General features: G+C 50.2%; 1 protein-coding gene across 5 annotated transcripts; it reads right to left on the bottom strand.

Moving 5' to 3' along the window:
- Positions 1-144: 144 nt before the first annotated feature.
- On the bottom strand, positions 145-27,901 carry METTL22 (methyltransferase like 22). Of its 5 annotated transcripts, none has more exons than XM_023225808.2 (11): positions 27,765-27,901; positions 23,743-24,045; positions 20,700-21,080; positions 14,422-14,462; positions 14,190-14,334; positions 11,135-11,206; positions 9,224-9,277; positions 7,928-8,008; positions 7,569-7,671; positions 5,091-5,259; positions 145-3,709 (listed from the first exon to the last, which is right to left on the bottom strand). In XM_023225808.2, exons 2-11 carry the CDS (start codon positions 23,873-23,875, stop codon positions 3,674-3,676), a joined length of 1,215 nt encoding a protein of 404 aa, XP_023081576.1. In that variant the 5' UTR covers positions 23,876-24,045; positions 27,765-27,901; the 3' UTR covers positions 145-3,673. The 5 variants fall into 5 exon arrangements, with proteins under 5 accessions (XP_023081576.1, XP_023081575.1, XP_023081574.1 ...); XM_023225807.1 differs by lacking the exon at positions 145-3,709 and adding an exon at positions 25,652-25,710 and having other exon boundaries at positions 4,008-5,259; positions 27,765-27,852; XM_023225806.1 differs by lacking the exon at positions 145-3,709 and having other exon boundaries at positions 4,008-5,259.
- Positions 27,902-27,976: the final 75 nt, after the last annotated feature.

Genomic DNA, 27,976 nt, shown 5'->3' with positions numbered 1-27,976 from the left:
CAGTCTGTTGCCCAGACTGGAGTGCAGTGGTGCAATCTTGGCTCACTGCAACCTCTGCCTCCCAGGTTCAAGCGATTCTCCTGTCTCAGCCTCCCAAGTAGCTGGGACTACAGGGGTGCACCACTGTGCCTAGCTAATTATTGCATTTTTAGTAGAGACGGGGTTTCACCATGTTGGCCAGGGTGGTCTCGAACTCCTGACCTCAAGTGATCGGCCCACCTTGGCCTCCCAAAGTGCTGGGATTACAGGGGTGAGCCACTGTGCTGGCCTTGTTGGTTTTAACAGTTCCTTCCCAAGCAGGCTGCAGCTGAACAGCCAAGTCCCTTCCTCGGGCCATATATTTTTCTGAAAATGTTAGAAAGTGTCAAAAAAAAAAAAAAAAAAAATTGAGTCCACTGGCCTGGGCTAATTATCTAGCAGAACATCCCCATGGTTTGGTGATTTTGAAATATCGCTCCAAACAAACACTTGTAGAGGCGCAAACAAGGCCATAAAACATGGCAGTGGGGGCGCGCTTGCTCTCTGGGAAATGAAAATCTGATGATACTCTGAATTACAGTGGATCAAGATTAATTCCAGGCTCTGCTTAGAGGAAGCTTTCAGGCAGAGTGGTTTAGACATAAAAGCAGTTTGCCCTAATGCGGCAGGTGAAAGCCGTGACAACTCTATTGCTTGGTGCCAATTACATTTATGGGCTTGTCCCCAGGAGTGCTAGGAAATTGTCACCGTTAGTGCTGACGTATTGCCAGCTGGTGGCTCCGTCTAGTGGGATTCTGATTTGAAGACTCATTATTAATATTCCCCGTCGTGATCTGCAACTCTGCTCCATCATGGCAAGTCTGTCAGGAAAGGAGTTTGTGCAGGCATTTTAGAAAACAGCAATAGGTTGAGGGCTATGCTGTAGGCCCCAGAGCTTCAACTACTGTGCACACAAATCACCTGGTGTCTTGTTGAGATGCAGATTCAGAATCAGGTCCTGAGCTGAGGCCTGATACTTTTTTTCTTTTTTGGAGACAGGATCTCTCTCTGTTGCCCAGGCCAGCGTGCAATGGTGCAGTCACGGCTCACTGCAGCCTGAAGTTCTTAGGTTCAAGCAATCCTTTCCCCTTGCCTCCCAAGCAGCTGGGACTACAGGTGTGAGCCACCACGCCTGGCTTTTTTTTTTTTGAGACAGAGTTTTGCTCTTGTTGCCCAGGCTGGAGTGCAATGGCGTGATCTCGGCTCACTGCAACCTCTGCCTCCCGGGTTCAAGTGATTCTCCTGCCTCAGCCTCCCAAGTGGCTGGGATTACAGGCATGAGCTGCCACACCCAGCTAATTTTGCATTTTTAGTAGAGGCAGGGTTTCACCATGTTGGCCAGGCTGGTCTTGAACTCCTGACTTCAGGTGATCCACCTGCCTTGGCCTCCCAAAGTGCTGGGATGAAAGGTATGAGCCACCACACCTGGTCTCTTGCCTGGTTTTTTAATTTTTTTTTTTTTTTTTTTGAGACAGTCTCGCTCTGTCATCCAGGCTGGAGGGCAGTGGCATGATCTTGGCTCACTGCAATCTTCGCCTCCTGGGTTCAAATGATTCTCCTGCCTTGGCCTCCCAAGTAGCTGAAATCGCACGTACACACCACCACGCCAGGGTAATTGGCTGTTTAATTTTTAGTAGAGATGGGGTCTTGCTGTGTTATCCAGTCTGGTCGAACTCCTGGCCTCAAGTGATCCTCCTGGCTTGGCCTCCCAAATTACTGGGATTGCAGGAACGAGCCAATACGCTCAGCCTGATGTTGCATTTCTAACCAGCATCCAGGTGATGCCACAGATGCTGCTACTGGTCTAGGGACTACACAGTGGGAACGTGGGAAGAGCAAAGGCTCGGGAGTCAGATGGACATGGGTGGACATGAGCTCTAAACCTGACTCTGCCCTTGGTGGCTGTGTGATGTTGGGCAAGTTGCTTAACCTCTCTGAATTTTGGATTTCTCATATGTAAAATAGGGATCACTTCTGCCTTTTAGGTTCTTTGAAGATGTATAACAACATACATGCGTAGGTTTTCTTCTTGCTCCCAGAGGGGCAGGGCGAGGTCACTCTCCTGCATGCTCTGCACTACAGGTTCAGGCGAGACTTATTTTTTCTTCCCTAAAGTACTCAGCTTTCTTCTTCCAAGTCAGGATTTCTCTGCCTCGGTGCGACTCACACTTTGGCCTGATCCTTTTGTGTCGTGGGCGCTGTTCCGTGCATTAGCACATTATAGGATGTGCAGCAGCATCCCCGGTCTCACCCACTGGATACTGGTGGCACGTCTCCTCTACCTGTGACCACCAAAAATGTCTCCCCACACTGCCAAATGTTCCTGGAGGAAAAATCACTCACAAATAAGAAACGATGCCCTAATGAGTAACTTATATTAGCAAATCGTTCAACAATACATGTTGAGCATCTGTTTGCCGGACCATCCACCAGGGATGTAGTGATATTTAAGGCAAACAAGGTCCCTGACCTCATGGAGACTTTGTCCTTTTTAGACCTTAGTCTTCTCCGCTGTAAAGTGGGTATCACAAGGCTGTGGACCTCCTAAATTTGTTGGGAAGATGAAACGAAGTTAGACTTGCAAGTGCCTGGCCCCGGGCATCAGGGATGAGCCAGTGCCAGGGGTATGATGGGCCTGGGGATGGAACCTGGGTGCTTGGGGAGAAGCAAGTGTGGGCAGGGACAGCGCATGGAGAAGCCAAGACACCTGAGCTGCGAGGGAGGCAGAAAGGGGCCGTGCCAGGCCCTGGTGCAAAGTGTGCAGCAGCAGCAAGACAGGGGAAGGGGCTGCAGGGAGGGCCAAGGGTAGCAGGAAGATGGGACCGAAACTGGAGAGAAGGAGAGACAGTGGGACACAGAAGATGACAGGAAGGGGTAGAGATGGGAGGAGAGAGGCACAGATGGAGAAGATCAAAAAAACCAGACAGACACGAGCACACGTGATAAGACGGAGACCAAGGGGCGGAGGGAAAATGAGCCCAGGCTGAAGGGAACACCTCCGAGGAAGATCACTGCACAAACCCCAGTCGGCTGCATGTGACCCCAAAGAGTGGCTCCTAGGTTTATTGCAAACGTACCTGATTTGGGTGAGAAAGAGTTAAAATTAAATACAAAGGCTGCTGCCAGGCCATTCCTGGCGCCAGCTCCTGCCCCTTCCTTCTCAGGGGGCCCTCGCCAGAGGGATGGGGTGGAGCATACCCAACCCTGCAAGGAAATGAGGCTTTTGTGCCGAGCAGAGATACGATGGCAACAGTGGCAATGGGAGTCAACCCATCTGTGAACAGCTGACACAGGGCAGTACAAAAATCCACCTCACAGCCAGGGCTGCAACCCGAAGTGAAGCGCACAGTTGAAATGACTGACCTGGGTGGAAAAGAGCTGAGAAGGAACGTGACTTGCCTTGACCCTGGAGCACACATCACAACCATGAGAAATAGGTCGCTAAAGTGGCCCCCAGCCCACACCAACAACCTTCTCTGGCTGCAACTGGGAGGCAGGGACAGACCCCAGAAAACCATCTTGGGTCGTCTAAGGTACATGCAACCATACTTTTAAAATGACAAAATCTCGAGCACATTGCTTTGGTGAGCTTCTGATTTTATTAGAAATATACTCTAAGAACAGTCGAGACGCCGTGCCTTGTGGAGGCGATGGGTCATGTTACTGGTTCTGCGATGATCTTCCAGAGCTCCTGCAGCAAACAGAGAAAAGGTTTCTGAAGTGCACATACAAGAGCATCACAATTTCAGGAAGGAAAGTGATTCGCCAAGCAGAGTAGTTAAACAACACGCCAGCCATGGAGCAGGCGAGCTGGGGCAGGAGCGGGCGGGCGGCTTCCTCCTTTCTTTGTTGCTCTGGCTTGTTCTGTTTTACTGTTGCAGAGAGGCTGGATGGATGAAGTCCCAGCATTAACAGAAGGGGTATCAGAGGATGTCACACAATCAGAAGAGACCAGAATAGCAGTGAGTCGCCACAGTCTCTCCATTTTTGGGAAGAGCTTTATATACAGTTTTATTTTAGAGACAGTCTTACGCTGTTGCCCAGGCTGGAGTACAGTGGCACCATCACAGCTTGCTGCAGCCTTGAACTTCTGGGCTCAAGCAATCCTCCCACCTCAGCCTCCAGAGTAGCTGGGACCACAGGTGTGCACCACCATACTAATTTTTTTTTTTTAATTTTTGTAGAGATGAGGTCTATGTTGCTCAGGCTGGTCTCGAACTCCTAGCCTCAAGCAACCCTCCGACCTTGGCCTCTCAGAGTGCTGGAACTACAGGTGGGAGCCACCACACCTGGCCTTTTGGGGACGTCTGAGGCATCATGTACTGGGTCTGCTGATTTGTAAGAAGTGTGTGTCCTTGGTCATGTGACGCTACTCTTAATGCTGCCCAGAAGTGGCAGAGGAATAAATACAAGATCCTCCTCGCACACAAAACCACACGAATTCCATGCTGCCCTTGCTCAGGACACGAGAGAAAGCACAAGGGTGGCAGCTCCTCATGACTCCCTCTTCCTCCCTTATTCCTTAGAACTAGGCCCGGGTCTCTGAAGACACAGAGAAAGGGAGGCCACAGCCAAAAGGCAAACAGAATAAAAGACGTTAATTCTCAATCTTTGGACTCCAGTTAACAGAAAAGCCTGTTCAGTCCGAGAAGCCAGTGCACTTCCACAGTGAAGACGTGACCAGCGGCCACCACAGCGGGACCCCTGCACCAAGGTCTGCTACCGACAAACTTCCCTCCACTGACTTCCTGTTCCCCAAACAACCTCTGCCTCAGTCTTGCCTCCTCTGGAGTCTGAACTGTCCACGGGGGAAAAATGTGCTCTAAAGTAAAAGATAAGGTTCGCCCGAAGGCCCTTCTCCAGACATGGTGGCCGCTCCCCCAACAGGTTCCCCCATGATGTAGCTCCCCCAACAGGTTCCACTACAGATGGTGCCCGGCACGCAGGCTTCACCCCCTGCAGGACCTAGGGTGGAGCCTGTGCCTGGAGGGCTTGCTTCATCATTTCTTTGCCCCGGAGTCACCCACTTCACAATAAAGCAACCAACGGCCTGCTTCGGGGCCTGGACCTACCAGCTGCTGGATGCGCTCGTAAACCAGGAGCTGCGGGAAGGAGGCCTCCACGGGCTCCACCACGAAGCGCAGCTTGCCATCTGCGAGCTGCTCCAGCGCACGCAGGCAGGAGCGGAAGTGATCGTAGGCTTCACATGTGACGTCCAAGTGTCTCAGCGTGAAGTTGAGCCTGCAAACCAGCCAGCCGACACACACACGGCCATCACCACTGGGAAGGGTTTTGCTGTTTCCGCCCATCTTGCTTTCCTGCCCCTCACTGATCTCATATCCCCTGGATGGGCTTTTATGGAGCACCTGTCTCATGCTGAGTGAGCGCAATTCCTTCCTACATCTGCACGATAGCCTGGGGGGTGGAAACGGCTAGCACTTTACAGATGTGGAAACTGAGGCTCAGAAAGCTGAAGTCACGTGCCCACAATGACACCGCTGGAAAGATCAAGACAGTCCCTGCCTCTGAGAAGCTAGGGCTGGTGTAAGAGGCAGATGCAGATCAACACTTGAGGACGGCCCTGCAGGTCCTGCCCGCACCCAGCACAGACTCTGGTGCCTGGAGGGACCTGCACCCAGCACAGACTCTGGTGGCTGGAGCTGCACGTAACTATCTGTGAATGAACAAGAGGCAGTGGCAGGGGGCGGTGCAGAGGACTCCGAGAGCGCAGAGGACAGAGAGAAAACTGCTGGGAAGCTGGGGTCTGAGACATTTCAGAGAGTGAGCGCCTTCAGAAACAGGTCTCCCAGCCCTGCCACTTGCCTTTCAAAAACTCAGTCTACAAGATGGTTTCACTTGAAATTCATGCTCTTTGCCTTTTTCCCTTTTCTTTCCACATTTTTTTATTTTTTTACTTTTTTGAGACAGAGTCTCGCTCTGTCGCCCAGGCTGGAGTACAGTGGCCAGATCTCAGCTCACTGCAAGCTCCGCCTCCCGGGTTCACGCCATTCTCCTGCCTCAGCCTCCTGAGTAGCTGGGACTACAGGCGCCCGCCACCTCGCCCGGCTAGTTTTTTTTTTTTGTATTTTTTAGTAGAGACAGGATTTCACCATGTTAGCCAGGATGGTCTCGATCTCCTGACCTTGTGATCCACCCGTCTCGGCCTCCCAAAGTGCTGGGACTACAGGCTTGAGCGGCCCCAAGTTTTTTTATTAAGAAAAATTCCAGACACGCAAAAGGAGTAAGAACAGTCTATGCTGGGCGTGGTGGCTCCTGCCTGTAATCCCAGCACTTTGGGAGGCTGAGGTGGGCAGATCACGAGGTCAGGAGTTTGAGACCAGCCTGGCCAACATGGTGAAATCCTGTTTCTACTAAAAATACAAAAATTAGCCAGGTGTGGTGGTGGGCACCTGTAATCCCAGCTACTTGAGAGGCTAAGACAGGAGAATTGCTTGAACCTGCGAGGCGGAGCTTGTGCTGAGCCGAGACTGCACCACCGCACTCCAGCCTGGGCGACAGGGCGAGACTCCGCCTCAAAAAACAAAACAAAACAGTCTAATGAACCCATTACCAGCTTCAGCCACTGTCCACTTTCAGCCACTCTGCCACCTTGGCTCTTCCTGGGGCCCCCAACCTCCTCTGTGAAGTTGAAAATGTCAGTGTGTGTCTCAAAAAGATGGAGGTCTTTTCAACTAAAGTTTAACAATCACCCTTTAACGTCAGATATTCAGTATTCAACTTTTCTCAACTGTCCTGATGTTTTTCCTTTACAGTTGATGAAACCAGGATTCAAATGAGGTCTGTACACTGCTATGGCTCAGTGTGTGCCTCAAAGCAAGCCTCAGGATTACTGGTATCAGTAACGCTGCAGTCAATGTGCAGGTACATAGAGCTTTGTACACAACCATGAGCATGAATTTCCAGATGCTGAATTGCAGGGTGAGGAAGTCTGTTCAGTTTGATAGCTTTTGCTGTGGATTCCAAACGATCTTCAGAAAACTGTGGCATATTGTTAAGTATTGCAGGAGAATGTGTGTAGCTATCACAAGGTGGGCACTCAATACGTGGAACCTAACATTTTAGGATATTCAAGTGGAAATGTCTGGGAGAGGCTGTTGGGTGAGGAGCTGTCCGATTCAGCAAGAGAAAAAGACCTGGGGGAACTGAAGAGACAGACAGCACTACAGAGAGAACATTCAGGAAGAGCAGCTCTCGACAGTGTGTGCTGGACAAGCGTTGAGGCTCCAGTACAGTGGACATTCAAGTCCTTGTCTATCTCTTGCTAGCTGTGCCCTGGGCAAGGCCCCTGCTGTTTCCCAGCCTTCCCCTCTTCATCGGTAAGGTGGGACCGCAGCGCCTGCACATGGAGCTCGCGTGCAGACTCAGTGCAGTAACGTACACAATGCATGAGCACAGGCCTGGCATACAGCAGGTGCTCAATAAGTGGCACCGAGTAACAGTCATGATGACACCGACAAGGACACAATTAGGAGGTGAGAGTTCTGCCTACACTCGGGACACCAGCATGGTCCCCATGGTGCAAAGCTCACCTCTTCTCCACTGACAGAATGGCCGTGCAGGCATTTTTCAATCTGTGGGCGAGTCGGGAGAGGGTTTTAAACACAGCATCCGTCAAGTCGTCATCGTAAAACACTGTGGGAAGCAAAAAGGCCCGGCATTAGGGGAAAACACGCAAATATTAGAGAAATCGACTTTTCAGAGCGATCCGCACAGAAAGAATGCTTATCACCACGGAAAAGCAGCAGCTCCCAGAATGAAAACTGCAGACGTGGTGGCACGTCCTGGAAAGTCACCTCTAAAACTGAACTCCAGGGGGAGGTGAGGAGAGACTGCATTTGACTTCATGCTGTGACAACGCACATGTATGCTGAAGGAGAAATTTTCTTACCTTCGGCTGCAAACAGGATGGTAGTGTGATCGTACAAGTCAGAAATTTCCTCTTGTGACCAACTGAAGGGGACCTCGGGATCTAAGAAAGAACAAAAGCATGCTTTGTGCCCACTGCCTTCTCTCCTGGCCACCAACTCTCACTGGGACTGACTGAAAGGCACTTCAGGAGAAGAAACAGGGCTGGGGGTAGCTGGGTGCAGTGGGCACCGCCAGGCAGACCAGACTCCCTGCTTCAGGCCCACTGCTGCCTGCGTGTAGAGTCACGGTGGCAGAGGTGCCTTTTCTGCTGAGTGTCTGCTCTAGCCAGCAAGTAGCAGGCGGATTTCAGCCTCACCCGCCGCCTTGGCCTGTGGCCCAGTACAGGACATGGTCTGCTGCATCTGCCTGCTGGGTGGCCCAGGAAAACGGCTGCAGTTTCGCACTCACAGAAAGGGTACAGTACTACTTCCTCCCAGGACTACGGGGAGGGTCGAAAGGCCTACAGCGCGCAAAGTGCTAGGCAGGTGACCGGTACTCAAGGAATGACTTTCCCCGTTTGCCATCTGACAGGAAAAGACATCTTTACACAAAGGAGGAGCAAGCACCCAGCTCTGAAGTAGTCTGTGTAAGAAATACGGGAAACTCTTTGGGAGGCCGAGACGGGCGGATCACCAGGTCAGGAGATTGAGACCATCCTGGCTAACACAGTGAAACCCCGTCTCTACTAAAAAATACAAAAAACTAGCCGGGCGAGGTGGCGGGCGCCTGTAGTCCCAGCTACTCCGGAGGCTGATGCAGGAGAATGGCGTAAACCCGGGAGGCAGAGCTTGCAGTGAGCTGAGATCTGGCCACGGCACTCCAGCCCGCGCGACAGAGCGAGACTCCGTCTCAAAAAAAAAAAAAAAAAAAAAAAGAAATACAGGAAACTGTCCTACCTGGGGGGCTCCCTGGCACCACTGTTTGTTGGGAAACGGTCTGTGCCCAAGAGTCTGGCAGACTTGGGTCCATGCCCCTACCCTGCTGTGTACCAGCTGTGCCCACAGGCAGTCTGCACTCACAATTCAGGGATTATCATGCTATCACACAGGGAAACTACAACACCTGAAGAACACAATGAACATGCGCCCAGCAGGCAGCAGGCGCTTGGAGAATGACCGCTGATGCTCATCGGCCAATGCAGAGAACCTGCCATGCATGGGTGGGACAGCGGCAGTAGCTGGGGCTACAGCTCCATCAAGGCTACTGTACCCTGGCACTGAGGTATTACAAAGGAATCACTGAATCATACTGGGGGACGTCCGAGAGAAACACACACCTGTGCAGAGGTCGTCCTTCAGCCAGTCCAGTTCTTTGACCTTAACTACACCACCTGTAAAAACAAACAAAAAGAGAACCTTCCAAACTCTAATCAGGAAAAAAAGATAAACTTTTCCACTATATACCAAGATCCATCTATCCACCCACCCACCCTTCCTCTCACCCATCCATCTTCCTGCCCTTCCATCTTTACAGCCAGCCAGCCAACCATCCATCCATCCACCCACCCACCTGCCCATCTTCCAGCCCTTCCTTCTATCTATCCATCCATCCACCCACCCCCCCCTCTTCCTTCCCCCCCCCTCCCATCCATCTTCTCATCCTTCCTTCTATCCATCCATCCATCCATCCACCCACCCACCCGCCCATCTTCCAGCCCTTCCATCTATCCATCCATCCATCCACCCACCTATCTTCTTTCCCTCCCTCCCTCTCTCCCATCCATCCATCCTCTCATCTACCCATCTATCCATCCTTCTACCCTCCCACCCATCCACCCACCCATCCTTATTATCCTCCTTCCCTCTTTCTCATCCATCATCCACCCTCTGTCCCTTCCCTCCATTCATCTGTCCATTCTTCCAGCATTTTTTGAGTGCTACGTGTCAGGGACTGTGCCAGACATAGGGAAAATAAAGATTTAAGAGTCATGCTCCCTATCCTTGCAGACCAGCCCCCCTAGAGGAGAACGGCAGGTTAACCAACAACGGCAAGACTGTGTGGCTGAGTGATGTCAGAAGGATGAGGCAAATGCAGAGAGGAACTCATGTCAGATGGCGGTTATCAGGGAAGGGCTTCCACCAGCAAGCTCCCTCTTTCCTCCCCGCTCTGCTGACTGCCTACTGTACCCTGAACACTCAACAAATACCGTGACAGTGGAGAGCAAATGCAGACAGGGTACCTGCACCCACAGAGCTTGTAGTCCAGGGGGGAATGGAAAACAACAATAACTAGTCACATGAGCAGATGGTAAAATGCAATCGTGCAAGGTGTTCCTGGAGTCTGTTGGGGGCTCTGGCCTCAAATCTGGAGATCTGGAGCCCGGAGCGTGATGAGGACTTGCCGGGAGGAGGGAGGGCAGAGCACTCTGGCGGAGGGAAAAGCAAGGGCAAAGGACTGGAGGGAAAGTGATTTGATAATGAGGACAGCTGGGCTGGCAGGGTGGGGGCTGCAGACAGGCAGGGGCCAGATCCCCCTGAAGATGAGACAAGCAACAGGAAACCACTGAAGGGCCTGAAGCCTGGGGGGGCTGCACCAGAGGAGGAAAGGCTGCACCGACAGACAGCCCCGTTAGGACATAATTGTGTCACCCATCACATACACTCATCCCTGCAGGCTGTGCAGCGAGCAGACGACCAGGCAGATGGCGGTGGGGCCCATCCAGGCAGAGGGACTGGCCTGTGAGTGAGTCCTGGCGTGCTGGATGCAGGGTTGGAAAGGAGACTGTCAGGAGGAGGCAGAGAGAGCAGGCCGGGGCTGGGCCAGGGAGGCCTGGCCATTCAAGGAGCTGAGATTTCACCCCTCAGGTGATGACGCCCCTGGAAGGTTTTTAGCAGCAGGTGAAGGGGATAGGCTTGCATCTGAGAAAGGACACTCTGGATGTTTCATGAGGACAGCCTGGACTGGTCAACTAAGGAGCTGGGGAGACGAGCTCGGGGGCCGCTGCCAGTGTCCGGGAGAGAAAGAGCTGGAGTAGGATGAGGCGGTGGATCTGGGAATGAGGAGGTGACCCAAGGAGCGTCCTCAATGCTCTGAAGCTCTGTGGTGCCCATAAGACGGCTGCTTCCTTTACTCACCTGTTGCAAGGGACACAGGCAGAGCCCTGCCTCCCAATGTCATGGTCTTGGGTGTCTGTCCTACCTGCTAAACAGAAACCTCCCTCCCTGGCAGAAGACCCTCTGGGCCTCACCTCCAGCGGCAGCCAGGTGGCTGTTGAGGGCAATGTTTCGCTGGCACATGGCCAAGAGATCTGCACCGACATCTGGAAGGACAGAGGGCAAGCCATAAAGCGCTGGCCGTTACGATGCTTTTATCTCCACGTTTTTGCCTAGAGAGAGCTGTTAACAGCAGCACAACTGTACAAATTAGAGAAACGTTTCTCTTGTGTGTCTTACTGCCAAAATTGAATACGCTTACCTTAAGGCTCTTTTCATTGTCTTGTTCCCTAAATAAGAGATTCTCATGCTGATGGGGAGAGACAGTGTGCATTCCAGAGGAAAGGAGTATGAGGTCCTAACATCACCCGAGCATATGGACCACGTACGCACTTCCTTAGTTCATCCTTTTCATGTTTATAACCATCCAGGAGCCGGGATCATGAATCCCATTGCACGGATTAAGTGACTTGAGCAACGTCACGTAGTTAGTGAGAGCAAGAGTTGGGATTTGCATCCAGATTTTTCTAACTCCAAATTTAGGCTTGTTCTTTGACACCCTAGGAAAACTGACTGGACCAGGTTTCCGGTCAGGAGGGTGTTTTCTGATGATCCATGAGAACACAGAACAGATTCAAACAGGCTGAACCCACTCTCTTAGGCGCGATTCACTTTGCTCCACCCAGATCTCCCTCCTAGACTCCTGCTACTCTGACAAGTGGGATTTCTCATCATTTCAAGAACTGATTTGTGGTACAGTGAATCCTCACGGGGGGAAAGTAGTGCTTTACCAAAAATAAATTTCTGATTAGAAGAAAGTGCGTGTAGAAAGTACAGGATGTCTTGTTAATGACATTTGCTTGATCCCCTGTGGGCATGGACTCCCCCATCAACTGCACACTCGCCGGGACTGGCGTCTGCACCCCAGGGGTCACACAGAGCCACGTACGGGAGGAGCTCCCTGCTCGCAGAAGGGAGGGATCTACCCTGTCTCCTGGGCCAAGAGAATACTGATATGTGCCTGACAGCACATGATGGGCTTAGCCTTTTTTGTGTGTTTTGTTTTGTTTTTTCAAACAAAGTTTTGCACTTGTTGCCCAAGCTGAAGTACTGTGGTGCAACCTTGGCTCACTGCAACCTCCACCTCCTGGGTTTAAGCAATTCTCCTGCCTCAGCCTCCCAAGTAGCTGGGATTATAGGCTCATGCCACCATGCCTGGCTAATTTTTTTTTTCTTTCTGTATTTTTAGTACAGACGGGGGTTTCACCATGTTGACCAAGCTGGTCTCAAACTCCTGACCTCAGGTGATCCACCTGCCTCGGCCTCTCAAAGTGCTGGGATTACAGGCATTAGCCACCACGCCTGGCCAGGCTCAGCAGTTTTTAAACTTTTACGATAGTTTCTGTCAAAAGCTTTTAACCCATAAGACAGGTAAGACAGAAACACCTCCGTGTGGGTGGGGAAGGAGCCCTGGTGCCCTCAGTGCATTCTCCCCAGCATCCCTCGGCCAGCTCCTGGGAGCTCTGCTCCATGCAACACAATCTGAAACCCCACCATGTGACAAGGGCGTTGCCCTGTGAGCCAGCAGGTCCACGGGCCTCGGGTCTCGTCAGCAGCTGTGGGTGACTTTGGGCCAGCCTCAATCTGCCCATTTGGACAACAAAGATAGGAACCCTGGGCTCTGCTCAGCATCACTGTGAAGTTACAGCCAGGCACTGATGCATCTGAAAGGACTTTTCCAACTGGAACGTGGCATCTAAATGCAAGCTTTCTTCCCCATGCTGGTAAATCTCTCTCAGGGATAAGACTTCTTTATATCCTGCTATTAGGCACCAGGCATAAAGCAAAGCCCTTGGATGGCTTGACTCTGAGAAGCGCTCACTGATAATTTACATGACATTGTCAAGAAGCAACCAATAGCGTGGCTGCACTGTGGACTCCTGACCAGTGGTTAACTCAGCATATTTAAAAACTGTGGCTCAGGGATTGGTGATCTCTAGCTTCTTCCTTCCTATCTCAGAAACAACAGCATGTGCCAGGAAACGTTCACTAGGAAGCAATGAGGTGTAAACCACATCAGCTAATACCGCTTTCTGTCCAGCAGATATTAAAGACTTAAAATATAACAACAATGCTCACTTGATGAGATCACTACTCTCTTGTAAACTGGTGTACTAGCTCTAAAGAAAGCACTCTGGCCAGGCGCGGTGGCTCAAGCCTGTAATCCCAGCACTTTGGGAGGCCGAGACGGGCGGATCACAGACACTGGGGACTCCAGAAGGTGACAGGCTGGGAGGGGTTGGGGATTAAAACTTCCCTATTGGGTACAATGTTCGCTATTTGAGTGGTGAGTCCACTAAAAGCCCAGATGTCATCGCTGTGTAATACAGAAATTTGCATTTGTACCCCCTAAATATATACAAATTTAAAAAAAAAAGAAAATGCTCTTAAAAAATATTTTTCAACATTTTCAGCAGAATACAGTACTGCTGCAGCTTGATTTCAGCTATCATTTGGAGGAGATTCTTACAACGTAAGCTCCCTGCAGGCAGTGCCTAGTCAGCTCCACTCACTGCAGGGCCTCCTGCATCTAGAAATGAGTGGTACAAAGCAGGTGCCCCATAAGCTGCATATTGTTGATTCAATCTAGGGACTGTAAAATGATGAGTAATTGTTATTTGCTGTTTTAAAAATCTCCTACAAAGAATGGGTAAGGCTTCTATAACCAGGAACAAAATAACAAACTTGTTTTCAAAGCCTTCTAAAAGGGTACATTCCTCCTGTTTTTGGAGATATTTGCTCTTTCTCAGGGGTGGGGAGAGAGGTACTAGCAGAGGCACTAGGTACCTCCTGAAGGTGCCACTAGCCTGATAGCCACTGGGTGATGCTGCTGCCACGGAGTCGGTATTGCTGGGTCATTCTGATGTCACTGAGAAAAAACGGAGAGTGCAGAGGGCCAGGGGACCAGGATGGCAAAATCAACAGCAGCTAACATCCAATTTCCAGTGCCTCTGCCTCTTTTTTTATACACTCAGTGCATGCTTTGTGAAGGTAACTACTTCCCTGCAGCCTGAGATGTCACCTCATTACCTGTACAATAAACGGTCCGTGCCACAGTGGCTGCGATGATGCTAGCAAGCCCCGTGCCGGCCCCAAGCTCCAGTGCCGTGCATCCTCGGAAGAGGTCCTGTCGGAACAGGATGTAGTCCGCCAGGAGCAGGGCGCCCCGCCATACCTGGAGGGAAGAGGACAAGGAGCGACAAACAGCGTGAGGCTCTGTAGAGACCGTCAGGATTACGGGAAGCGGACAGGACCTACCCACCTGCTTGCCAACATCCTCCAGGGGCGTGGCCATGGTGTGCTCTGGATGGGACAGAAACCAAGAGAAATGCCCACTGTGAAATGGGGATGGACAGAAAACCACAAGACAGGACTGTGCGGCAACCGCCAGCATGGTCAGATATGCGCCAGAGGTTGGAATCAGGGGTTCTAGAGAGCAGCAGAAACACAGGCTGTGCGACTTGTTGAGAGGCGACTTTTGAGCACCACTCAGAGGCCAGGAGCTTTTTGGAATGGGGCTCACACTCTTTCACGTAACTGGCTATCTCTGCCCTACAGCCCAAGGCTAGGGAGGGTCACAATTAGGTTTTCACCCAATTTAATCACACACACATGCAGTGCACTACTTTTTTAATGACCAATAATTGCGAATTTACAATCATAATATATTTATTTATATACTACTAATAATCACAACTCATTCAAAAGTATTTTCTTATACTGAGAAACATACTTAACTTCATTTTTTTCTTATACTTAGAAATATACTTCTACATTAGAAGTTAACAAAATAAGTTTAAATTTACATCCTTTTTAAAAAAGTTGAAAAGAAGTATAAGTTAGTGTAAGTATTCTCAAGGGCAAAATACAATATATTTTGTATTTATAATATATCCTAATAGGATCAAATTCTGGTGGATGGGAGAAGAGAAGGGAAATATAACAACAAGGAGAAAAGGAATGAAGCAAAACAGTTTTTGTTGTTAAATAAGAGTTTGCTTGTCTAAGAGCTCCCAAGGCGGGGAAATAACCTGCTCAAGTATTTTTAAGTGAGATGGTAATGGGTATCACCAATTGCTCTGTCTGTCCCCAAACCAGGAGAGAAACCTACTGTGTAGCGTCCTCTTGGGCACCTGGACCACTGTTCTCTGAGGGTTCCTCCTGGGAAAATCTGGCCAAAGATTTCAGTCCTATGTACAGTTAGAATCTCATCTCTGAATAAAGTGACTAACGGATCGTCCACCAGCATCTTGGCTAGATTTGACATAGTGGCTTATAAGGCACTTTTAATAAAACACGTTCCTTTCAGAAGGGCTTCAGATTGCTATGGCCTAACATGTAGTCCCCTGGTTTGAAACTGGAACAGAAATATACCTGCCGAGCCACCCGATGCCAAGTTCCTTCACTGAACCAATGTTCATTAGACAGATACATTCTGTGAGCCAGCCCTGGGGCCATTGAGATTCTACTTGATTGGCTCACACGTATTTTACAGAGAAAGACACCGACTGAGGCTCAGCATTACTGTTTGTCAAGTTAATAGAAAAAAAAAAAGCACCTTCTCTGCAGGAGGCACTGGGCTAAATGCTTTCTCAATTAATCCTCAAAATCACCCAATGACAGGTTCGAGTGTTGTCTTAAAGATGAAGAAAAGATGGCTGGAGGAGGTTAGCAGGCTGTGTAGGTCACAGAAGGGGTGAGTGGCAGATGCAGGGTTCCAAGTCAGGTCGTCTGCAGTTTTCTGGCTCTGTTTTGAGACAGCGTCTCGCTCTGTCACCTAGGCTGAAGTGTGGCGGCACGGCCAAGGCTTACTGCAGCCTCCACCTCCCAGGCTCAAGTGACCCTGCCACCTAAGCCTCCTGAGTAGCTGGGGCTACGGGTGTGTGCCTCCATGCCAGGCTAAATTCTTTTAGTTTTGTAGTTTTTGTAGAGGTAAGGTCTCATCATGTTGCCATGGCTGCTCTCAAACCCCTGGGCTCAAGGGATCCACTGCTTTGGCCTCCCGAAGGGGGATCATAGGTGTTAGCCACCGTGCCCGGCCTTTCCTGGCTCTTCAGCTTGCTTGGGGAAGGGAGATGTAGAATCTGAACCATGCTAGGGATGTGGTTTAAAAGCTTGGGGCAGAGCCTCCAGGACGAAAGGCACAGGGACTCGCTAGGCAGGCTGAAGGCTTGTCTGCTTGTGTGTAAAGGGGAAGAGGTGTCTGTGGTCTACACCCCCGCCCCAGGCTCTCTGTGTCAGCGCCCCTGCCCAGTTCCTCTTCCCCAGTCCCACCCATGCCATCTCCTGCGTATGGCTTGTAGCCTCCTCTCCTCTCCTCTCCGTCCACTGGCCTGGGAAAGCGTCCTCCTCGCCGTCTGCTCCCTAACCCCAGCTGTCCTAAGGGTTCCTGCTGTCAGGGGAACCCTCCCAGAGCGATCTCGGTCCTACGTGATTGGTCACTTCCTCCCAGGGGTCTCATGGACATAAGTTCTGCCTCCCAGCTGTCCTCAAGGGGTGGCCAGCTTCCCTTGAGGGAGAATGAGGACTCTGAGGTCAGAGACCTGCATGAGAAGTCAGTTTTGTCATCTCCTAGCTGGGTGATGAGTCACTTAACTTCTTGGAGACAGAGCCAGTTTCCTCTTCTGCAAAACGTACAAGTAGCCTCATCCCTCATTTCTAAGGCTGTCACAGGGTTTAACCAGATAGCGCTTCTGAGAGACCGCAGGCTTGGCAAACATCTGAAAACCACTGAGGCGGTCAAGGCCCCTAGCCCTTGCACAGGTAGAGGTCACTGAAGCCCAGAGGGGGACATGACCAGCCCAAGGTCATAGTCCGAGAAAAAAACATCTAATTAGATCAAAATGTGTCGAGATGGCTGGGTACAGTGGCTCACATCTATAATCCCAACACTTTGGGAGGCTAAGGTGGGAGATCGCCTGAAGCCAGGAGTTTGAGACCAGCCTGGGTAACAAAGTGAGACCCATGTTTTTCTAAAGCCAAATAGAAATAAAAGAGGATTTAAAATGAAGTCGTTTCGGAGTCTGACCAAAAACTGACCTAAGATGTGCTTTCTGCTGATGCTGATGACATGAGGTAACACCAGGGCAAATTAACAAGGGAGAGAACGAAAGGCTCAGGGACGGATCAAAGGAGGAAGTGGACGCTCTGTGATTCCCTGGGACCAGAAGGAAAAAGCCAGAATGAATTCCCCAGGAAGCCGAGTGTGGTCAACCTCAAGGGCACTCTCCTTTCTTGTGTCTGACATCCTGGAGTCTGGAGTGCAGAGATTCTGAGGTCTACCCGACCTCTGCCCTGTTTCAGGCTATTGCTAGTGTTTGAATGGGTAAATACACTTCTTCATGACTCATCGGATAGTCAGAGATCACAACAAATACCCAGTATGCCTGCCCTAGGCCGGGCCCGGTCCAGTCCAGGCGGCTGTGTAGGGGTGAGGAAGGAGGATGCAGTCTAGGGGTGGAGCCCAAGGTGACTTAGGGACCTCCCTATCCAGGGCCATCTTGTGGCTCCTACTCCTATGAAAAGTCAGAGTTTATATATATTTAAATAATTCCAAAGGTATCATGAGAACATAAAAGGCCAGCCTGAGGAACTATCCCCATGAGAAATTCTAGGGCTAGCAATGGGATGAGACAGTGTTAGAATCTCACCTGTCCTTATCAGATTCTAGAATTACGCTTTACCTCATTTGGAAACTGGGTCTCTAGACCTGCAGGAACCTAGACTCTTCATCAGCCAGTCTCCCTCCTCCCAGCTTGGGCCAATCCCCAGGACGGGGCTCACATTTATGGAACACTGAATCCATGCTAGGCACTATGCTAAGAGCTTTATATGTGCCATCTCTCTTAATTCCTCACAACTGAAGGAGGTTGTACCCACTGTACAGACAAGGAAACTGAGCTCGGAGAGGCTAAGCGACTCGCCCAGTTCTCCAGCAGGAAGGCATGGGACTCAGAGTCTGACGGCCTGAGTTCTAGCCCCGCCTCTCTCAAGTTCTCTCGGGGTCTCTGTTTCTCTCTACAATGGGGGAATTGAACATAATTTCCTTACAATCTGGGGTCTGTGGATTCCCAACAGATCCCTGGATAAACTTTTTAAGGCTTTTGTCAATCCCTTGGAATAGTTAAAAAAAACATGTATTTTTCTTTTTCTTTAGAAAAACCAGTTTCTCGCCGGGCGCGGTGGCTCAAGCCTGTAATCCCAGCACTTTGGGAGGCCGAGACGGGCGGATCACGAGGTCAGGAGATCGAGACCATCCTGGCTAACACAGTGAAACCCCGTCTCTACTAAAAATACAAAAAAAACTAGCCGGGCGAGGTGGCGGGTGCCTGTAGTCCCAGCTACTTGGGAGGCTGAGGCAGGAGAATGGTGCAAACCCGGGAGGCGGAGCTTGCAGTGAGCTGAGATCCGGCCACTGCGCTCCAGCCTGGGCGGCAGAGCGAGACTCCGCCTCAAAAAAAAAAAAAAAAAAAAGAAAAACCAGTTTCTCAAATGGGTCTCTAACTTGAAGAAAATGGGCTGATTTATGGGTCAGAGGAAGAGGGTGAGGAGAGTGACGTCTGCTTACCATTCACTCTGCCCAGGCCCTGCTCCTGGCACTCACGGGGCATGTTTCACTAAAGTATCACTAAAATCCACGGAGAGTGGTCCCCCTGACCCCATGTGGTTCTGAGTGGGTAAGACACTTGTCTCTGGTCACCTGGCTTGTGAAGATGGAGCTGGGTTCAAAATCCATCCCTGCAGGATTAGATCGAGTTTTGCAGATGGAAGTGATCTAGCCAGTCTGAAATAATCACGGGTTACCACCTAGGTTCATGCATTAGCTACCTTTCCGCTCTCCTCCCTCAGGGCAGGTAGGGAGCGACTGACAGCTGAAAATGTGAACATCCAGGTGTACAGACAAGGGGACCTCACCATGAGGTCACCGGAACAGGGCAGGCAGGGAAGCTGGTCATAGGTTGGCCCCTTCTCGAGGGACTTTGTTCTTAGCTCATATGATGGTAAATTTCCAGAACATTCACTAGAGACACAACATTGACTGTGGAGTAACTGACGGGTTTGCTCCCCAGCTCGGGGAGGCTAATAACAGTGAGCGCTCAGAGGGAAATGAGCCATCATCGGCGCCCCTAAGAAGCAGGACTTGCCAAGTCTCTTTCGAATGCTCTGCCCTAATGGTGTGGAATGAGAGCATAGGCTGCGGCGTCAGACAGACCTGGGTACAAGTCTCAGCTCTGCCACTGACTAACTGTGTGACCCCAGGCAAGTTCCTTAACCTTGCTGAGCCTCAGTCTCTTCCTCTGTGAAATGGGAATACTTATCCCTACCTGCAGAGGCCATGAGGGCAGAGGTCACCCACGGGATACATGGAGCAGGGTTCTGGTGTGAGTTCCATGTTGCCCTCTCTGGGACAGTCTAGAACAGAGGCTGCCTGGTACCACTGTGCAGGCGCTCAGTAACGTTTGCTGAGCAGATAGATACAGAGCTGCTGTTTGGTCTGTTTTTCAGAGTGACCCACTGAGCCCCATTCTCTGACCAAGACCAGTGCTGGGGGAGACCTTTCCCTGGGAACTCAGACACCACCAGGGACTCTGGATCTCAATGAACGGCCTCAAATCACAGATCTACTCCCCAAATGAGCAGCGCCAGGGGGAGGCAAAGCCCTGGTGTGGACACTGCATGGATTTGAAGCTCGCTCACTACCACCAAGCTGCATGGCACTAGGCCTGTCACTTCCTCATCCGTGCACCCGCTCAGGCGGGGCTGTACAGACTAAGCCACTCGAAACTAGTGAAGATATCCAAAACACAATAGGTGCTTACCAGCACCGATCACTTCCTGGCCTAGTTCCCTACCGGTGCTGGTGTGTCTAGAGTGCCAGGTCCCTAGATTTCAAATCCTAGAGTCACCAAACCCCTCTGCTCTGCCCCAATACCTGGGTAGCAGTTCCTCTTTGATCCCACCTCTGAGTATCTGTCCAAACCTCTCCCCGTCCCACTTTTCCCGCCACTTCGTCACCTCCTCTTTCTTGCCTGGCTTCTAGCTCCCAGCTCCCAGTCCATCTGACTGGTCCATGCCCCATTCATTTTCATTTACATCCCTCTCCCTCTGCCACACTCCAGCTCCAGAACCTCCCGTGGCTCCCTACTGCCAGCCCAGCCAGGCCAAGCCTGTCCCACACCCTCAACATGCTGAGTTAGAGCAGAGCACAGATGCGGGAGGCAGCAGCAGGGAGGCTTCCTGGAGGAGGTGTGGCTGAGCTGGAAACTGTACGGCAATGGGAAACATGTTAAGGGAGCAGAGGCTGGGGGCAAGCACTCTAGGAAGGAGGCACAGTACAGAGGAGAAAGCACACAGGGTGAGGCTGTGGTGGTGTGAGCCAGGTAGGAGTTGTAGAGAGCTTCCCCAGTCCCACCCGAGCTGGTTCTCATAACCTGTGCTGCCTGGGCCTGCAGAGTCAACACTCAGATCATACTGAGCCCTGAGCAGCGACACTGTGGAGTCACCTTGGTGACAGGTGGGCCACACCACACCTCTATTTACCTATTCTGATGATATCGTGGGGGCTGCCTTGTGCTTCCTCTCCCAGGACGTCGTCTTCTTCCTGCGCTAGAATCATGGGATGTACCTTGTCTCTCGGAGGCCCTGCTGGGTTGGGATCAGAGGCGGCTCGTGGTCTTCTTACCACGTCCAAATCTCCATCCTCATCCAGATGAGCTTCAGCCACTTCCCGGCCGGTGGTGTCAGCCCCGGCCTGGAGGAAGAAACCCTCATTACTGTGGCCACTTCTTGGAGGGGACCCTGTGCTGCCTGTCTCGGCAGAAGGAGGCTCCTTGGTGTGAACATCTCCGTGATCGCCACCCTTGGCCCCTGAATCTGTCCAAGAGTCTTGGCTCCATAGAAGCTTGAATTGGGACAGGAAAACTGAAAGGCAAGACAAAACGCAAAATGAGAATTCCAACATGTTTTCTTTTCTACCTTCTTCTTCTTCTTTGAGAATATGTGATTACCAACAGGAAAGATTTGTAAAGGCCAGGTAGAGATATACTAATGCCAGCAGAAAAGGGCCACTTGATTCAGCTGTGACCACCACCAGCTGGGAGGCGGGGGCCACCACCAAGAGCAGCCCCCATTTCCTGAGGATCTATGAGGCACTCGGCTCATATCATCTCATTCAATCTCCACAATCGCTGTGAAGACAGCATGATCAGCTTCACCTTACAGACCCAGAAACTGAGGCTGAGAGGAGCGAGCTGAGCAAGGCCACACAACTTTTAGGAATGAGCTCAGGGGCCTCTCCTCTAAGCTCCCACAGCATCCGGGCTTATGCCAGTTTTCGGATCTGTTCCATCATCCATCCATTCATCACTGAACACTCACTATGTGCCAAGTACCATGCTAGGTGCTGGGGGTACAAAGCAGAATTTGATATGTTAGGGCCTTACATTTTAGGAGTGAAGTTGGGGAACAAACATTAAGCAAGTAAACAAGATAATTACAGGCTGTGTTAATTACCAGGAATATAGTAAAACTGAATTCTGTGTGACACAGATGTGGCAACCATATAAGGCAGGGGTGAGCAAACTTTTCCTGTAATAGGTTAGATGAAAAAGTTTTTTGGCTGGGCATGGTGGCTCACACCTGTAATTCCAGCACTTTGGGAAGCCAAGACAGGCAGATTTCTTGAGCCCAGGAATTCGAGACCAGCCTGGGCAACATTGTAAAACCCCTTCTCTACAAAAAAATTATCTGGGTGTGGTGGCATGTGCCTATAGTCCCAGTTACTTAGAAGGCTGAGGTGGGAGGATCACCTGAACCTGGGGAGGTCGAGGCTGTATTGAGTCAAGACTGCACCACTACACTCCAGCTTGGATGACAGAATTGAGACACTGTCTCATAAAATGTATCTATTTTCAAGCTTTGTGGGCCCCATGATCTTTGTTGCAACTCCTCAACTCTGCCCTTATAGCACAAAAGCAGCTGTAAAAACACGTAAATGAATGGGCATAGCTGTGGCTTCATAACACTATTTATAAAAATAGCTGCAGGCCAGATTTGGCTCACAGGCTGCAGTTTGTATACCTCTGGTATAATGTACCATCCAAAGTAGGGCAGAGGGCAATGGGAATTATTAATAATCACACCTTAACAAGCTAATACACGGTAGTTGGAATTAGGGATAGTGGCCAGGGATGGGCTGTCTGCGGAGATGATGCTTGAGGAGTCAGGGAGAGGAGGAAAGCAGATGTTTCCTCCCTGGCCTTGTATCTTAAGGTTGCTTCCCTCCCCTCCCTGTGTTTGAGGGACAGAAAGAAACTGACAGTGGCTACAGAAGAGCAAGGGAGAGTGACATAAGGGTAGGCACACAAGCAGAGGCTGGGTCAGGCTGGCCTCAAAGACTAAGTTGAGGAACCTGGATATTATTCTGAGAGCGATGGAAAGCCACCGGAGGTCTAACTCAGGAAGTGCTGTGATTTGATCTGCATTTTCCAAAGATGTCCTTGGCTGCTACAGAGATAAGTGGGGAGAGTGTGCAGCAGTGAACTCAGTGGGAGAAGACAGAGGTAGCCAGGCAAGCAACGGAGGTGGATGGACTAGGGCAAAGGGAGTGGAGATAAAAAGCAGAGGACAGGGCTGGATGTAGTGGCTCACACCTGTAATCCCAGCACTGTGGGAGGCCGGGGTGGATCACCTGAGGTTAGAAGTTCGAGACCAGCCTGACCAACATGGTGAAACCCTGTCTGTACTAAAAATACAAAAATTAGCTGGGCGTGGTGGCAGGTACCTGTAATCCCAGCTACTCGGGAGGCTGAGGCAAGAGAGTCACTTGAACCCAGGAGGTGGAGGTTGCAGTGAGCCGAGGTCACGCCACTGCACTCCCCACTGGGCAACAGAGCGAGATTGCATCTCAAAAAAAAAAAAAAAAAAAAAGAGCAGAGGGGACAGATGGAGCCCCAGCACTCTGTCTCCCCACTGGACCCTGCGCTTGCTGACAGCAAAGTTTGGCTCATTCCTATCTGCATTCCCAGCATCAAGTCCTGGGCCAGGCGCGCAATAGGTGCTCAGGAAAGCACAGAAGTTTGCTTAGTGAAAGTAGGGGGGCAGCAGCTTGCCTGCAATCCCAGGGACTTAAGAGGCTAAGGTGGAAGGGTTGCTTCAGGCCTGGAGTTCAAAACCAGCCTGGGCAACATAGCAAGACTCCATCTCTACAAAATAAAAATCAGCTAGGTGTGGTGATGTGAGCCTGTAGTCCCAGCTACTCCAGAGGCAGGGGAAGGAAGATCACTTGAGTCCAGGAGTTTGAGGCTGCAGTGAGCCATGACTGTACAACTGCACTCCAGACTGGGTGACAGAGTGAGACTGTCTTTAAAGAAAAGCAAACAAAACAAAGCAAAACAAACCGCTACACACAAAAATTGCAGAGTACAAGGTTTTTAAAAAAATCATAATAAAGAAAAAAAAGACACTTAAGAAGTGGTCTAATAGTTACATAATCCAGTCTTCCCAATGTTTTCCCCAAAAAGATGAGTATGAGAAAGCAGAAAACAAAATAGGATCTGTAGGGCACCTGGGCCCAGGACCTTACCTGGCTGCCCCACGCTGTTCAGTCGTACCATGAGGTGTCTATGGTTCGGGTTGTAGAGGTGGACGTCTGACAGCACAGTGTCGCTTCTAAAGGTGACCTCGTCCATGGCTGCAGCAGGAGCCAGCTGCACCATGGCCCAGGCTCCACCTTAGTCCTAGGACAGGAGCCCCTCAGAGGTGAGAACGGGTCCTCAGCATGGCAGGTCCCAGAGGAGATACTGCAGACAGGCTCAAGCTGGTAGCCAGCAGTTTTGCATCACCCTGGGAGAAGGTCTCAGAGACTTGGCCAGGGAAGAGAATCCAGCTGGAAATGAATTGTGTTATTTTGTTTATATTCATTATATTCACTTCACTCATTATATTCATTTTCTATTCATTCATATATTCATTTTCATAGTAACCTTTTATTTATAGCAAGGGACATGCATTTCCATTTATAAAGTTTCCTTTCCCTTCTTATTTTTTTCAACTTTTACAAAAAATTTCAAACAGTAAGGATATAGGGGAATATCATAACCATAGAACTACTGCTTAGATTCAGTGATCGTCACCATGTTGCCACATGTGCCTGCCCTCTCTGGTTTCTTCTCCTTGAGCTGAGAGTACACTGCAGACATCATGACATTTTGCCCCTAAATTTTTAATGTCTGTCCCCTAAGAGCATTTCCCTATATAACCATAAGACCATTAACAAATCTAATTAATAATTCCCTAATAGCATTTAAAGTCAATTTCCTCTACCTGTCTCCCAAAGGTCTTTGAGGCTTTCCCCACCCCCAAACTCGTATCTAATCACAATTTACACTTTGCATTTAGTTGTTATGGCCCTTTACTCTTTCTTTTTAATTCTAGAAGCTGTTATCTTCTGTCCCCATATCATTTATTGTTATAAAGCTTTCCTATTTTAAACTAGGTTTTATTTTTAAACATTTCTTTTTAGAGACAGGGGCTTGCTCTGTTGCCCAGGCTGGAGCACAGTGTGCAATCACAGCTCACTGCAGTCTCAAACTTCTGGGTTCACGCGATCCTCCTGCCTCAACCTCCCCAGTAGTTAGGACGACAGCTATGCCACCATGCTTGGCATTAAATTTTTTTTTTTTGTAGAGACGAGGGTCTCACTATGTTTCCCAGGCTGGTCTCAAATCCTTGGACTCAAGCAATCCTCTCACCTCAGCTTCCCAAAGTGCTGGCGTTACAGGTATGAGCCATCATGCCTGGCCTAAAGCTCTGCTACTGAATTTAAAAAGGTGAATGGAATTAGCCGGGTGTGGTGGCGAACGCCGGTAGTCCCAGCTACTTGGGGGGCTGAGGTGGGAGGATCACCTGAGTCCAAAAGGCAGGTGTTGCAGTGAGCCGAGAATGCGCCGCTGCAGTCTGTAGTCCAGCCTGGGAGACAGAGCAAGACCCTCTCTCAAAAACAAAACAAACAAACAAAAAAAAAAAGTGAGTTGATTTAAAGGAAAAGTAATTAAGGGAATTACTACACAGGTGATAACAGATACAGAAAAATTATGCAGGTGATACATTAATAACTAAAACTTGCAAAACCATGGCTGACGCAAAGTGGTCAAAAACAGGGGGGATCTCCCTCCAAACACGTTTCACCTCATGGAAAAGTATCATCAAACAGCAGCAGTCTGATGGGCTTTCAAATTGGACAGACGAGGAGGGGATCCCTGGTCTCTCACCTCCTAGCCATGTGATCTCAGGAAAATATTTCACCTCTCTGCATCTGTTTCTTCAGCCACAATCTCATGCAGTGTTACTGCGTGGGTAAAGTGCTGAGCAGAGTCCGGGGCTCACAGTAGGTGTTAATAAAACACCAGCAACCTCCTTGTCCTGGGGTTGGTTTCACGTATTTGACCCAAATGTGCCTGTAACCCCTGACTGCCTACAGAAGCTGTTCCTACCTGGGTAGATGTGTTCCCTAGGCACGTCATGAAATCTCGCTGGGCCCCCGTTTCTTCAACTGCAAAAAGAGGTCATCATGACTCAGGCTGTCCTAACCATCCCAGTACACTGCCGGAGTTCCTACATTTAAGTGCTTGCTGTGGGGTAGCAAAAGCTGTACCAACAAAAAATTTTTTAGGAAAAAGATGATTCCTTATTGGTCTCCCTGCTAGCTTTCCCAGTCAACACTATAAAGCCATCAAAATGCAAGTGGGTTGTGAAGAAAGTCTGTGAATCTGGCAAATCAATGCAGAATTTCATGGTGTCATTGAAAGTGCTGGACCTTCAGGCAAACACTGTTAATCGATAGGACTGGCAAAATTAGACCAGATTCCGGAAGAGAAAATACAGCTTATACCTACCACTTATTTCAAAGGCAGATCAAGTTCTCTCAGGACTTAGAGATGTCCTGGGGGAAAACTGAGAACTTTCACATATAGTTTCTGTTTCTAATATTGCTGTAAAAATCAAAAATCAAAAGCCATTTTTTTAAAAATGGAACCAAAGGATGCTATTTCTTTTTTCGCCACAGTGCATTTTTTTTTCTTTCCTGAGACAGAGTCTCACTCTGTTGCTCACGCTAGAGTGCAGTGGTGCCATCTCGGCTCACTACAACCTCCGCCCCCTGGACTCCAGTGATCCTACCTCAGCGTCCCAAGTAACTGGGACTACAGGCACACACCACCATGCCCAGCTAATTTTTGTATTTTTAGCAGAGATAGGGTTTTGCCACGTTGGCCAGGCTAGTCTTGAACTCCTGACCTCAGGTGATCTATCCACCTTGGCCTCCCAAAGTGCTGGGATTACAGGCATGAGGCACCACGCATGGCCTATAGTGCAATTTTGTTGGAAAACTTACATCCCAGAAAAATCACTGTTCTTTGCTTTTTCCAAAAGTGAGCATAATATTACACACTAAATTTTAAGTATAGACAAAAAAGAAACCCAAATTCTTAATCTCTAATTAAATTTTCCATTTTTATATTCAATCCAACCAGGCTTCCCAAGGAATGCACACTGCAATGTAAGTCCCAGGGGAAGGAGACTCCCTTTAAGTGGTTTTCCCTAGAATCAGCTCTCTGGCAATAAGGAGGCCCTCTTGAACCTACCTCAGGGCCTGTGTGAGGAGTAAATGAGACAATGATCACTTTTAGGGCTCACGACATATAGTAAACGTTCAATAAGCAACAATAGTAAGTACTATCATTATAGCAATGTAATGATGATTAAAGTGAATGCTGGGAAGAAAGAAAAAAGGTAACAGTTTCTCTAGTCAGGAAAAGTCTCCCTCCGGGAATGCAGGCTCTGTATGGATTTGGGGTTCCTCTCTTCACTGGGCAGAGCTGAGAAAGGAGCCCCAGGTTGCAGATGGGGACCCGCCCCGCCACCTCTCCATAGGGCTGCAGGCTCATCCCTGCAGCAGGAGCTAACGTGTTCTTGGCTCTTCTAAGGCTGTGGGGACTAGACTGAGACGCTGCCAGCCTTCCTCTCCTATAGGTCCCCAGTCAGTTGTTCCAAATAAGCAGTTTGCTGGGATCACGGTGTTGAAATACTTCCCTCCTCTTTCTTTCTGATAAGTGCAACTCACTCAACAATCAGGAATTTGGCGCGATCCCGTAACAATTTAGGCCAGGAGCTGGATAACGGAGGGTAGGGTGTGAACGCCTGTGTTGGGGTCGGAAAAACGTTGCCTGGCCACGGGGCGCAGAGTCCTAGTGAGGGGCTCCGGAGACGCCCCCGTGGGGCTCCTCGTCCTCTTTGTCTTGTCGCCTTCCTAACACCACCCTTGTGGGTTAACTATTGCCCTCTCAAAAGACAGTCACAGGTCGGGCACTACCCTCCCTTCCTAATCTGGAACCGAAGAAGAGGTGCCTGGACCCAGGACGGAAACCCAGGTGAGGACGTGGACTTCTTCCCCCAACACCTGTGTTCACAAGGGGAAACAGGCTGAGTGGGGTCGGGCCTCAGGGATCTGGGCCTCAGATCCGTGGGAGCTCGGATTTCAAAGTCAGGCTCGGCGCCAGTAGGTTCCCTGCACCCTACCCTGTCCTGCCTCTTCTCCCAGTCACTTACCCGCCGCGGGGGCTCAGACTGGGGTCCCATCCGACCCCGCTCTCTGTGGGACTTAGGCAGCCGCCATAACAGGCGGTCTGCGCAGGCGCGTCCCCGCCCCCGCGTGCAACCATCAGACCGCAGCGCACCGTAGCTCCACCTACCTGCCCGGGCCGCGCATGCGTGCGGGGGTTGCCGGCGGTGTAGCCTTCAGTCTGGTCGCAGGTGAGAGG

This window comes from Piliocolobus tephrosceles, chromosome 17, assembly GCF_002776525.5.
Source record: "Piliocolobus tephrosceles isolate RC106 chromosome 17, ASM277652v3, whole genome shotgun sequence".
In the NCBI taxonomy this organism is placed as follows: Eukaryota; Metazoa; Chordata; class Mammalia; order Primates; family Cercopithecidae; genus Piliocolobus; species Piliocolobus tephrosceles.
The sequence above is the reverse complement of the archived record's forward strand: the minus strand, read 5'-3'. Positions and strand labels throughout refer to the sequence as shown.